General features: G+C 41.5%; 1 protein-coding gene across 2 annotated transcripts in view; it reads right to left on the reverse strand.

Moving 5' to 3' along the window:
* Positions 1-9,565, reverse strand: part of LOC120565775 (zeta-sarcoglycan) — a 408,082-nt gene extending 398,517 nt beyond the window's left edge. Inside the window, exon 1 of one of the 2 annotated variants that reach the window (XM_039811797.1) lies at positions 8,895-9,565. In XM_039811797.1, coding sequence (XP_039667731.1) covers positions 8,895-8,933 — 39 coding nt within the window. In that variant the 5' untranslated portion in view covers positions 8,934-9,565. Of the gene's footprint in view, positions 1-8,699; positions 8,744-8,894 lie in introns of those variants that run through there. The other variant, XM_039811802.1, reaches the window with a different exon arrangement.
* Between the last annotated feature and the right edge of the window lie 4,213 nt (positions 9,566-13,778).

Genomic DNA, 13,778 nt, shown 5'->3' on the forward strand with positions numbered 1-13,778 from the left:
GCATCAGTCACTGTTAAGACTGTGGACGTGTGTGTGTGTTTGTGTGTGTGTGTGTGTGTGTGTGTGTGTGTGTGTGTGTGTGTGTGTGTGTGTGTGTGTGTGTGTGTGTGTGTGTGTGTGTGTGTGTGTGTGTGTGTGTGTGATTACTGCCATGAGTGGTGATCTGGGGCCAAGGTGCAAAGTAAATATGCCTGAGGCATACGTGTTTGTGTTCATTTCTGTGTTTGTATGTGAACGCAAAGGGTTATATGTTAATGCGTCCACACACATTTCTCCCCACAAGGTATTATTAGCATTAAGTGATGGTCTGCAGAGCTGTGTGTGCGTGTGTAACTATTACCACTGTACAATGATGTGGACCTTGGAGCTTCCCCAGGGCCAAGTTCAACACCATTATGTTTCTCTCCGCTTAAAAAACACCCCAGTCCACTCGGCTTTCACTTTCCCAGGTACACATGTGGACCACTGCATCCCCACACACACCTTCCCTGTCTATAATTTAATAATAAAAGCCTATATATTGGCAATTGTGACTCAGCAGATGCTGCCTGTGTCCCTGAAAGATCTCGGCTGCTTGAGTAAACTCTACTTGAATGTAGTCAGTGCTCGCCATGTAATTTTATGCAGTGTGTTTAGCTTCCAACACCATTTATTTGCAGAGCACATATGCTAACTGGCAGCACTCTCTGGTTTCTGTAAAACATTGGCTTGGCAGTACCAGTATTTCTTGAAAATAATTAAATTTGCCCTATTCAGCTCGGTAACTTGGCTCAGCTCGGCTTTGACCACCAAAGTGTTTTGGACATTATAGTAATAATGGTAATAGATAGCATGTAGGTTAGTGGTTTGTACTGACTTGTTTTAAACAACATCGCACCCCCCTACACCTGCTGCTATATGCACCACCAGCCTGCGCCCAGAGGATTTTCACAGCATCTATCTGGTCCATACCAAGTTAGCTGGAAATCTGCATTCTGTGCCAGTCACCATCAGATTTCACCACATAAATTTTGACTGTCACCATTTGAAGAGCTCTACATGCATTGATATGGGATGATACATGCTGTTATGGTGTTGTAAAAAGTGTACCAGCTGATGCCACATTGGGCATCTGTTCTGTGTGTGGTTAGCTATGCCACGCAAACCGTAGGTTATCCAGCCACCAATAACAACATGATTGCCCATCAAGTTCTTCAAGGACCAAAGCTCGATACAATATGTAAGTGTCAAAATGCTAATTCCCCTCCTCTGAAAAAGCCATTGTATGTATTCAACATAATATAATTTAGGGTTATACTTACCCTTTGTAAATGACATTTGGGTGTCAGTCTCTTAGACCATCCAACATCCACATTCCTTTCTTGAGTTAATAGCTACACTAATTAAACACAACCACAGTCAGTTGTGGGGAAACACTTTAAAATACAGATAGCACAAATAAAACATTCAGTGCACCCCCAACACACACAAACACACACACACACACGCACACACACACACGCACACACACACACACACACATATACTCACGACTCACATTAATATTGTATGTGGCCTAAGGCAAGATTAAAAAAAGAAGTCCATGGAGGCAGAGGTCCAACAAACACAAATAAATTAAAGTGCTCTTTGTCAGCTTGCACTAATTGTTTGAAATGTATTGACTGTCATTTTGTTTGCCATTTGACTTCCATGTGTGTTTGTCAAATATCTAAAAAAATAAAATAAAGTATTGCTTTTGTATGTTGTTTGTGTGCATGCATGTGTGTGCATGTGTGTCTGTTACAAGCTTTATATACACCTGTTTGTTGCCTTACCAAGAGTTGGATGAAAATATTGATTTTGTGTTTTCAGTACACAAAGAGTGTACAGTGGGCCCAAGCCATGTTTAGGCTTAGTTTAGCTCAGTTTGGAAATGGCGAAGAAGCTAGCCTTCACCAAATGAGAAAACTTACACTTTCCAACAAGTCAACATGATGCATCTTGTTCGTTAGCTAGACAAAAATCTTCTAAAAAATGGAAAACTGTGAGAAACTGGGCACTTCACAACCATGACAGGACTTCTGAGATGCTGGATGAGGTCATCAGGGCTATCTGTTGTTGGTCAGTAAATACATTCAATGCACTCACAATAATTACTCCTTAATGCACATTAAATATGACAACGGTGGAGTTGTCAGAGGACTCTTTTGATGGAGCTAGGCAAGCTTTTTCCAAATGATTCTACTCTTTGGGCTAAGCTAAGCTAAATATGTCACAGAGAAACTTCAGCAGAGAACACACAGAGAAGAAACTGACCCTAAACTTACCATCTAACTCCCACCCAGAGAGCAAATATGTGTACTTTCCAAAATATTGGTATTTCTTAAATAAAGTGCAGCAGAGCTGGTTAAGCTTACCTTCAGCCACTTCATTTTGTGGAGTGGTGGGGAGCTCACACACAGACTAAAAGGCACACACATAAACACACATTTGCAAGCAATGTAGATGTGAAGGGTTCCACAGTGTGAATTACTTCACTCTGTAACTCAACAAACATACAAAATCACACACATGAATATTTATGCACACACAGTCTAAATAATATAAGTTAACCTTTAGAAGGACAACGGTAGCCCGCAAGCAATTAGACCTTTAAACAATGCTACTTGAGCAGCACACCCACCCCAAACACACACACACACACACACGCATGCACACGCACGCGCGCGCACACACACACACACACACACACACACACACACACACACACACACAGTCTAATGGAGATGGCCTTTCTGCAGGGAACAGCTAATTACCTGTAAAATGGACTGATGTGGACAAAGAAGGTGACTGACTACTGGACTTGGCAACTTACCTTGAGTAGTGTGTGTGTGTGTGTGTGTGTGTGTGTGTGTGTGTGTGTGTGTGTGTGTGTGTGTGTGTGTGTGTGTGTGTGTGTGTGTGTGTGTGTGTGTGTGTGTGTGTGTGTGTGTGTGTGTGTGTTATAGAGTGAATGGTTGAGAGAGTAAGTAAAAGCATAAAAAAGCCAAGAGGAAAGGATCTTGCCTTTACTATAAGGACATAAAGTTCAGGCTGTTCTGCAGCTGACAAGGGGGTATGACCATCAAGATTTAAAATTCTCCATGTTTCCTTGCACTGCATAGTAAACACCTAGAATGTTTGATTTACATATGTTCAGTCTAGGAATCTGGACAAGGATGCACTACTGCATGACAAATATCTAGGGACCAGCTTTTAGAGTTTCAGATGCCTGCCACTAGTGGATATAGAAGAAAGACACTAGTAGTGATACTAACAACTGCTGCTTGCTAGGAACTGTGTTTAGTTGGTTTAGTTTTACTTTGGAAAACAGCAACCTAAAGATTTCGAATTTGAAAGACAATTATAAATGGAGATGGTATCCGCTAAAAGCTGTTGTAAGGATGGCAAAAATGTTACTCAGTCTGATTGAGATGTTTGTTTTATTGTGTATACATGAGTGACAAAGGGGTAATGTGTTTATAGTAAAAATAAACTCAATCAACTTTATATTGCAACCATTAGCTAACAACTCTAGCTGGCTATTACCAGCTGATCACTGCTACAACAGCAACTGTGTTGCAATAATGTTGTCGTCTGAAATGAAAACATATTGTAACTTAAATATTGGCCACACTGATCCACAGATTGCTCTGGAACTATGTCACAATGATGACGTCAGTACATGTCAATGAATGAAGTAAGGTGTGATGTTGGTCGAAAGGCAGCTTTTAAATCAGTTGACACATCAGTCGACTTACTTATTAAGTCCCAATATTTTCATGATTACAGCAATGTATATATATTTTGTTCTGCAACCGTGTGTTGTAGAATTACAATAACTGAACTTTGAACGTTGAACCTTGTATGGCATTCTTCACTATACTGTTTGCAAGAGTACTGAGGGATCTCCAAATAATGATGATTGTTTCCAACCCATTCAATTTTAAACAATAACTAACACAGACATAGATCATACACTTCATACATACATCAGTCATACATCTTTTCTACAGTTCATTTGCATATTATGTGATCCCACATAGGGTCACACCCCAAAGGTTGAAAAACTGCCAAGTTAAACTCTTATGTGGCTGTCTATCAATACACAGCCTTTTACTGTAATCATTTGGCACCCTGGAGGCTTTGTTATTAATGTGATGTCACCCATGCTAAACCTAATACAGCATAGCCTATCTGCAATGGTTTTCACATGTAGATGTTTGGGAAGGCTCCACTGTAAGAGGAATGAAGTCTGTTTGGCTCAGAGTGAGGCGCCCACTTTTCAATTTGTGTAGCTGCCACACTGGAAGCTTCTACAAACATAACTGTCACCAAAATATAATGTATTTCACATGGCAGCACGTTTAGTCATCAGTTCACGTGTGGCGTCTGCTTGTGCTTGTTAGATGGTTAAACTGAACCGGTGCCTGCTAATAGATGAGGAATTGTGCTCGCCTGAAGGTTAGAGAGGCAGGCTTGGGACTGGCTGGCTTAAATGAATGAATAATGTTCTCCTATCCCTCAGAAGCTACTGTTGAAGTGCCCTTGGAAGAGGTACTGAACCCCAAATTGTTCCAATTGAGCTGCTCAGTGGCCAGAAATGCAAAACCTTGGCTGCACTGGGTGGTTACCAAATGGGGTTGTGTGAAAGAGTGCAAACAGTGTGGGAACGAAGCCACCATGCAAATACTGGTTCATTCTGACTGAGGCTTGTACTATAAGTTGGTTTACTTTGCCAGCCACTTTGGCAGGTAACTAACCATCAATTGGAGGTTCTGCTCAATTGTGAAAATCTAGTTGACGTGTGAATAAGTGAAAGTATCTGATAAATAGGTCTATGTCTAGACTAGCAGCCAACAGTAATTTAGAGGTCTTATTCTAATTTAAGTACAAGTTAAGAAAAATAATTAAAACGGCTTTTTAGGTTGTGAGATTTTTGCCTTTCACAGTGACCAGTCAACTCAATATTTTGGGTCCTGTTATGACCAAATGATGCTGTTAAGTATGGATTCATTCTGTTTGGTCTTGCCTGGTTACATCAGGGTTAAAAACTTAACTTTTGATCTAGCACTAACAAAATTAAACTACTCATGGCTTTTCCAATACCTGTTCCTGTAACAAGTTCAGAGGCTCTGATGTAGAGGGTCATATTCAATCTGACTGCCTTTATTATACTGCATATAATTTATGGTGCAGCTATTACTAAAGATCAATAACACTTAAACTGCTCCATTGATATCGAAACCTGCACTGATTTACAAGCAGATAGGTCTTTGGTCAAATCCAGACACACACATATGAACACAAACACACACATACCACTTGTATATTTGATAAAATGCAGTGACTTTCTAATGTCCCAATGTTGTCCTTGTTCGCTGTTCATTTCCTGTGATTGCTCTTTGAGGCACACACACTCAGACACACAGACTTGACTGACTGAAAAAATCTGGCTTTTCATTAGATTAGATTGCTCTGTGTTTGTGTGTGTGTGTGTGTGTGTGTGTGTGTGTGTGTGTGTGTGTGTGTGTGTGTGTGTGTGTGTGTGTGTGTGTGTGTGTGTGTGTGTGTGTGTGGTGTGTGTGTGTTTGTCTCCAGTTTACTTTAAAGTTTGAGAGGCCAGCTGGCTAACAAACCTGTATGCACCCACCCACACACACACCACCCACCCACACACACACACACACACACACACACACATACACACACACACACACACACACACACACACACACACACACACACACACACACACACAGTTTTAAGTTTTGACATTCTTCAGAGGACACTGTATTTATTTACATTAATTCCCAAATATATTAAAAGTACAGATTGTGAAGGATTACTCCTCACTCCTTATCACAGATAAACATGGCTTTACCCACACAAACAAACAAACCCACACACACACACACACACACACACACACACACACACACACACACACACACATTTGCGACCTTCACTACAAATGGAGAACACTGCAGGAGACAGTGTGTGTGTGTGTGTGTTGTGTGTGTGTGTGTGTGTGTGTGTGTGTGTGTGTGTGTGTGTGTGTGTGTGTGTGTGTGTGTGTGTGTGTGTGTGTGTGTGTGTACTTCTGAGTGCCAACTACCAATGCACTAGATCTCAGGCATTGTCAGCACTGCCAAGGATATGACACCAGCTCTGCAACAAACAAGCAGCAGATGGATGGATGGATGGACTGGTGGAAGTGGACATAAATCCTTTAAACTCAACGCGCAGAGTGATGGACTAACACTGCCAGGGTTGAGATTTGATTGGTGCAATCACTCATTAAACTGTAATATGCTTTTATATGTTAAAGGAAAATGTTGGCATTTTTAGACTTGGGTGTTAGTTTCATAATTGTGGCAGCTCTGACTATTATGACCATCTTGAGTTTGCATCCCACCACATCCATTATAGAGATTTAGGAAACAGAGTATGGAAAATAGGTCCTTGTGCAGTTAGCTACAATAGCTAGCCAAAGGGGCTCATTTCTGTGTTTACTTTTGGTCGTACTCAGAAACAAGCGTTTATTTGGAAGGCTTGAGGAGGTTTGTGCTGCTTGCCCCAAACATTGCCCCAGTGGCATTTCCCAAATCTCTGCAACGGTGGTAGCTAGTGCAAAGTTGAAGGAACTCAGGTTGAAAAATACCGTAATATCCCTTTAACACGTCATGATCTGGGAGTTCTAAGGATTTGTTTGACAGTGCAGTTATGAGATGTTAAACATCAGAGATATAACACCATATTAATCTACCATATATTCAGTTTATTTTTAAATGCGTAACCTGCCAAGGTTCTTTGAATTACATAACACAAGCATGAAAAGCTTTCAAAGATGAGAAATGTGTAGATAACTCAGCTTTGATAAAAACAAGTCAGATAGAGCCTCGTTTTAAGTTCACAAAATATTATTCACGGGAAGATAAGTTACGTTGAACTGAATGCAAGACATTCAAACACTCTCATGTGTTACACTCTCAGATACAATTTGTAAGTTATGATATCAATCACCTGGCCAAAAACAGGGTGTATCAAACATGTCATCAGAAAAGGCTGGACAGCTCATACATGAGACAAAAACATCATTACTCTCACAGTTCTGCTGGTCATTGGCTAACAGTTAAGGTCATTTTTAAATCAGAATGCCAATATTCTTCATTGGCATCTGCAACCAGCCAGCTGAAGTCAATGTCAATTTAAAGTACTGCATCAGTGCAGTATCCTGGTCTCCTTCTCAGAAATGTGATCACATAAAATGCTACTTGAAATGTCAAACCCCTGGGGAATCTCATTGATTTTCTGATTAATCCAATCACTGGTTATCAGTAACAGCAGTGGCACATCAAAAATGGACATTTCCTGTCTACATTACATTCCTGATGATAGTGTGACATTCTTACAGTATGCATGTGGCATTTAATGTCTATAGTGATAGAGACCTGCCTGAACGTTTTGGTTTATTGCGGTATCACTCAAATATTTCTACAATAAGTTCCTTATTTTTAGCTGTATTGCTGTAGGGACCCATAGTTTTGCTATTGGAAAACGTTTTCATCATTGTACTCAAATGTTAACACCATCCAGGTTTGGGATGTGACAGTATACATGTGCACGCAACACAAATACAACCACCGATAAACACCAAAATGTCCAATTAGCTGCTATAGATTGCATTTACGTATACAATTTGAGTGATGGTTGAATGCTGAGGGAATGACTGATTAGCACAAATTTCCAAACTATTGTTACAGAGGGAAGAGGTGCTGAATCCACATGGATTTTACAATGTTTGTAACCCATTACATGCACACACACCATACACACATATATTTACCTGAACATCATTTGGCCTACCTAGATTATTTAAACGGGCGTTCTCTCAATATGCTCAATTTACTCATCTTCACTTTGATATGACATCCATACGATGGGGGGATAGGAAGTGGGGGGCAAAACTCTATCCCTAGAGAGAGAAAAGAGCTATATTAACAGCAACTCAGATCCCCCACCGTCTACACTCACACACACACACGCACACACACACACACACACACACACACACACACACACACACACACACATATAGGTCGAATATTTAGTTTTGTCTTGAGTTAGGAATATTGAACAGACTAATTGAACAGGTAATACTTATTACATTGAACTAGTAAATTAAAATTTGAAAACAAATTGACAAAATGAAGAGAGAATAGATAGCGTCTTCATCTTATCCTTCACTCTCTGCTCTTCTCTTATTTTTTTTACCCAGACCCTCTGGACAAAAATCCGTCCCGTCTATCGAGCGTCCCACCGACGCCCACAGGAGCTCTCTGCAACAACTCTCTGTGCACGCATATTGAAATTCACCCCACGCTCCGAATACTGACACACACAGCCCCACTCTCTTTATTCCCTAACTAGCATGATAGAACGGGTGTGGATTTGTGCATGAGTGTGATACAAACGGAGACAAAGCGGGAGAGAGAGATGATCTTGGATAGCGTTGCAACAACCCAGAGCTGGGTACTCCGACAGTGGCAAACCCCATCCGTTTATTGAACCTCGAGACCTCTAGCATCTAGCTGTCCTCCCAACATCCTAAAGCCATTGGGTCACCCAACTAGCACAGACTGCCACCCGGTCACCCATCCAGCCACCCAGTCACTCACCCAGTACAGCAGTGTTACCCTTCACCATCAGCTACTCTTCTGCGGATTAATCCAACCTGCCACCCATTGATAACAGTCATCCGACCAGGCAACCACCATACCCCGTCACCTTACAGGCCACCCACTCACCCACCCAGCAGAGGATCGCGACTCTCCCTGGAACAAGTGCGCGCCGCCCGGCTGCGAGCGTCTTACCTTGAGCGCCTCTATATCCAAAGACGTCGACCGGTCCATGATAGAGGGGTGAAGTACTGCAAAATCAGGCACAAAAATAGAAGTCCCACTGGCGAAGAATATGAGAGGGAATGAGACTAAAAACGGAGACGAATAAAGTTGGAATGCTCTCTAGAGTCCCAAACTCTGCTGCAACATCCCATTTGTTATTGTTGTTAGGATTAGGTTGTTAATATTCCACCACGGCGACGGGTTTTCTCAATTTCATTCCTCCCGGTGGGTCGCTTGGTAAAATCAGGACTCCATGCCGTGGAAGTCCCCCCACCCCCCCACCTGCGGTTCCCGGTTTGTCCGAGCAGGGGATCGAGGGAATAGAAAACAATATAGAAATAGAATAGAATAGCTGTGTAATGTTTCAAGATGCGGCTTTTGCGCACTTGACGATGCGGTAGGTCTTTTTTTGTTGTTACATCTGAGTAAGAAATATTCCCCCACTGCAGGAATGAAGCCGGGATTTAGACTCTCCTGTCAGTCGGTCAGCGGATAAATGCCGTTATATCCCGTTGAATCCCACTAAATGTAAGTGTGATGTTGTGTCTGCTCGTGCAGTGGTCGGCAACTGAAGAGAGAGTCCAGATCAGACAGAAGATATTCTGCCTTGCCTGGGCGACTTCCATGCGGCAAACCGCCAGAGATATCAAGTCTCCCCGAAAGAAAATGGAAAGAGAGAGAGAGGGGTCAGAGAGAGAGAGGGAAAAGAGGAGGAGAGAGCGGGAGAGATACCTGGTGGGAGAAATGCAGAAGAGAGCAGATGAGGGGAGCTGGAAGGAAGGTTTATGCTGTATATTATTCCAATGACTGACGCACTGGCGTGTGTGTGTGTGTGTGTGTGTGTGTGTGTGTGTGTGTGTGTGTGTGTGTGTGTGTGTGTGTGTGTGTGTGTGTGTGCGTGCGTGCGTGATTATATGCACGTGCGCGTGTGTGTTCGCATGTGTGGTAGAGAAAGTGGGAGAAGGAGGGAGAGGTTAAGGCTCGTTCTAATCAAGCAGATGAATCGAAAATGCTGCTTTGCCACTAAAGACATGAACGAGATTTAAATGCAGAGGCTGTTGGAAGGCTGTTGCAGAAAGTCTGAGGTTGTTGCCTCTGTTTGTGTGTGTGTGTGTGTGTGTGTGTGTGTGTGTGTGTGTGTGTGTGTGTGTGTGTGTGTGTGTGTGTGTGTGTGTGTGTGTGTGTGTGTGTGATACAGTAGGCTATGCCTCTATATGAATATGAATATCACAGGAAAATAGATCATATTTTCTTTCTTTCTTTCTTTCTTTCTTTCTTTCTTTCTTTCTTTCTTTCTTATGGTGCAAATTGTCTTCATCCTTCTCCTGCATAATAAGGTGTCGCCGCCTGCTGACCACCAGGGCTTTTTACTATTACCTGTATTTGTCACCGACTTTCTGAATAAGGAGAAGAGCAGAACAGTGGAGAGGAGAGGAGAGGCAACGATAGGATGGGAAGAGAGGGGGTGTGGGGCAAAAAAAAGGATGAGGAAAGGAGAGGTGACAAATGACGGAGAAAAAGGCAGTGGAGAGAAGAGAAGGCAAAGAGAAGAGTGAAGAGTGGATGGGAGAGGATGAGAGGAGGCGTGGTGACAAAAGGATGTATAGGCTTAATGTAAAGTTAATGGACAATGGAATATCCCAAAACTAATGGATGTGTGTCTGTGAATTAGACAAAATCTGAATTTGGAGCCAAATTTACAGTATATTTTTAGTTGACCATTATGTTGGTGATGCACAATCTCCAAGATGGCATCCGTGGCTGAAGATTTCTGCTTCAATTTCAAGCCTCTTTCCACTTTGCATGACTGTGATGTTCTGTAGACTTCAAGTTCACTAAGTATGTGTTCAATTTGAAGGATTTGCCCACGAGAGTGGTCACAGTACATGCATGCATTCACACATTTGTGGTGTAAAGAGATACTTTATGAACACACACAAACTCTTGCACATGCACATGCACACACACACACGCACATACACACACACACACACACACACACACACACACACACACACAGCTAGGTCTATTGAATAGCACACTAGAGAACACAGAGGAACATTTGTTGAGGGAGTCGGTCAGAGATAGCGAACATCATATTAATGAATGCCTCACTCATTCTCTCTGCTACTCCATCTCTGTTTGTCTGACTCTCTCCTTTTCTGCGTTTCTTTCTTCTCTCTCTCTCTCTCTCTCTCTCTCTCTCTCTCTCTTTCACTTCCCCTCTTCATCTTTCTCCGCTGTCTCTCTGTTGCTGCTTTTCCTCCAATCCCTCTGTACCCCAACATCTCTCTCTTTTTCTCTCGCTGTTTCCCTTTTGATGTTGCACTCTCTCAACCTCTCTCTCAATCGCACTCGTTGGCTATTTTCTGCTCAGGGAACCCCACCACCTTCTCTCTTTCTTTTCTATAAACTTTGTGCTGTCGGGCAATTAATCATTTTTCCGAGGACTCGTTATTTTTTATAAGGGAGCAGCTGACATTAGATACGGGCACCCAGTTCTGAGCCAGCTGGATATGACATCACCCATCTATCCCCTCCTTCTCTCTCTCTGGCTCTCTCTCTCACTCATTCTCTCCCTCTGCCTCCAATCCTCCCCTTTGCATTTTCTCTGCATTTTAAATCACCATAAACCGTTTTTCTCTCCTTCCATACTGTCTCTCATTTACTTGGCTTTATATATCTGCTGCTTGCCCACAAATGCTTCAAATGCAAATCCTTCCCACTTACGACTTTATTGCCACGAATATTCATCAAAAACAAAGATAGCTATAAATACTATACTTAATGGCATTTCCCTTAATGAAAATGCACATGCATTTATCACATGTGAAACACAGTTTCTCATGGGATATGTTTCACATAGGCACATGTGGTTTTTAAATTTCACAATTGCTCTTCATTCTCTACGTATTTCTCCTTATTTCTTAATGACATATATACATATATGGTATACTAAAGTCTCCGTACCCCAACTACGTAGTGTGTAATTTTACCTGCCCATTTTACCTAAAGAGCCATTGACAGCAGTGGCAGGCACTGGCTTTAACAGGCTTCTCTGTCTCTCTCTCTCTATCCCTCTGCTCTTTCCCTCTTACAACACTATTCTAGGCTGTGATCAGATAGGAGCTTTATTCTGCTGCTTAAATGCAAAGTGTAGCTGTTTGCTTTGCTAGCTGCAGAAAGAGCAAACGCTTATGGGAGGGTCATCTTTTTGTGTTGCCATGCAGCACAAAGTTTGACAGCAACTTGCAAGTTACTGGTTAGCATTAGCTAGCTAATCTGAGATAATGTAGGGGATGCATGTGAAAATGGAGACTGTAAGTTCTTGCTATTGAAGAAAGATGAGGGGACATTAGTTTATTTTATTCCTCTTTCATTCATGGAGCAAGGACAGTCAGTGCATTGGTAACCTCAGTCATGATCGTAGGTCTCCCCACCTACAGCACTTACGATTAGTTTGGGGATACTTATCAATAGTCTCTGTATTCCCAATTGCGTCCAGCACCCCCTTAAAGTTTGGACAAGCAGGGATACTAACATCAGAAGTTAAGCAAGGTACATAATATGTAATATACTGGCTCTGGATAAGTACCTCACAACCCCTTAAAATATCCGAACCATCCCTTTTAACATAAAATAGCATTACATCTTACAGTTTTTTCCGATTGCTAAACGACAGTGGGCACAACTGGAGTCACATGCGCAAAACTCAAACTACAGTCTGCACTACCAACAGTCACCTGAGCTAAACAGTTCACATCACCTGCAAAACTCATTCAAAGCAACACAACTCTTAACACACATCTCAAAACAGGCTCAGTACAGCCAAACACTATGCACAGGCCTCACTGAGATAACACACACTGTCACTCAGAACACATTGAGGGTAAAAACACTAGCATCAAACACCAACACAGAAATTACAGACTTTTTCATCTTTACAGTTTGAACAATTTGAGTGACTTGACACTACTCAACAGTTTATTTAAGGAAAAAATATAGATTGTATAGCATACCAATTTTTACATAAGGTAAATAAGAAGGAATGAAAATCAGCAGTTTTCTTCAATAAAGTATTTTGTCTCTAGTAATTTATGGAATTACTGGGGGAAAAAAACTAAAGGTACATACGTAACAGTACCAAAGAATAGTGTGACTAATCCTGCCTCTCTCCAGCATCATGTGGCAAGTTTTCTTCATCACATTGGATATCTGCATCATCTCTAAATACAAATGAATGTGGTGTTTCTATTGCTTTCACCTCCATTACTTTCTGAAAAACAGTAAGAACGCAGTTTTACTATTGTAAAGATATAGTGTTTTTTTTTTTATAGCTGTGTATATAACCTCAGACATCTTACCTGGACATATTGGTATCTTTGCTCTTTTACCTGTTTCTCTCAAACAGTACAGTGTATAATTGTTTCATTCTTATTTGGTGTTTGTATTACAAAAAAGACTTTCTGAGCTTTCTCTGTATAAATTCTGTATATGTTCACTAACTAGTCTAAAACAAGACACCTGCTTAGGCTTTCAGCTAAAATTGCAATCAGCAGTGTTTGACAGGCACCAGACTGAAATCTATTCGGTTTTGAATGTGTGGTTAACAGTTTTGACAGCAGTGTGTTAGCATTTGAACAAAGTGCTGTAAATCTATAGTGTTGTGCACGTTGTGGTTAAAGTCATGGGATAAGTGTGTAGAGTTTTGAAAACTGTGTTCAAGCAATGAAAAACGAACTAGAGATTGGTCCACATGAACTGCTGCTGTGCAGACTGTAGTTAGCGTTTTGCACATGTGACTCCAGTTGTGCCCACTGTCGTTTAGCATTCGAAAAAACTGTAATACAAATG

The sequence above is a fragment of the Perca fluviatilis genome, chromosome 1, assembly GCF_010015445.1.
Source record: "Perca fluviatilis chromosome 1, GENO_Pfluv_1.0, whole genome shotgun sequence".
Classification (NCBI taxonomy): Eukaryota; Metazoa; Chordata; class Actinopteri; order Perciformes; family Percidae; genus Perca; species Perca fluviatilis.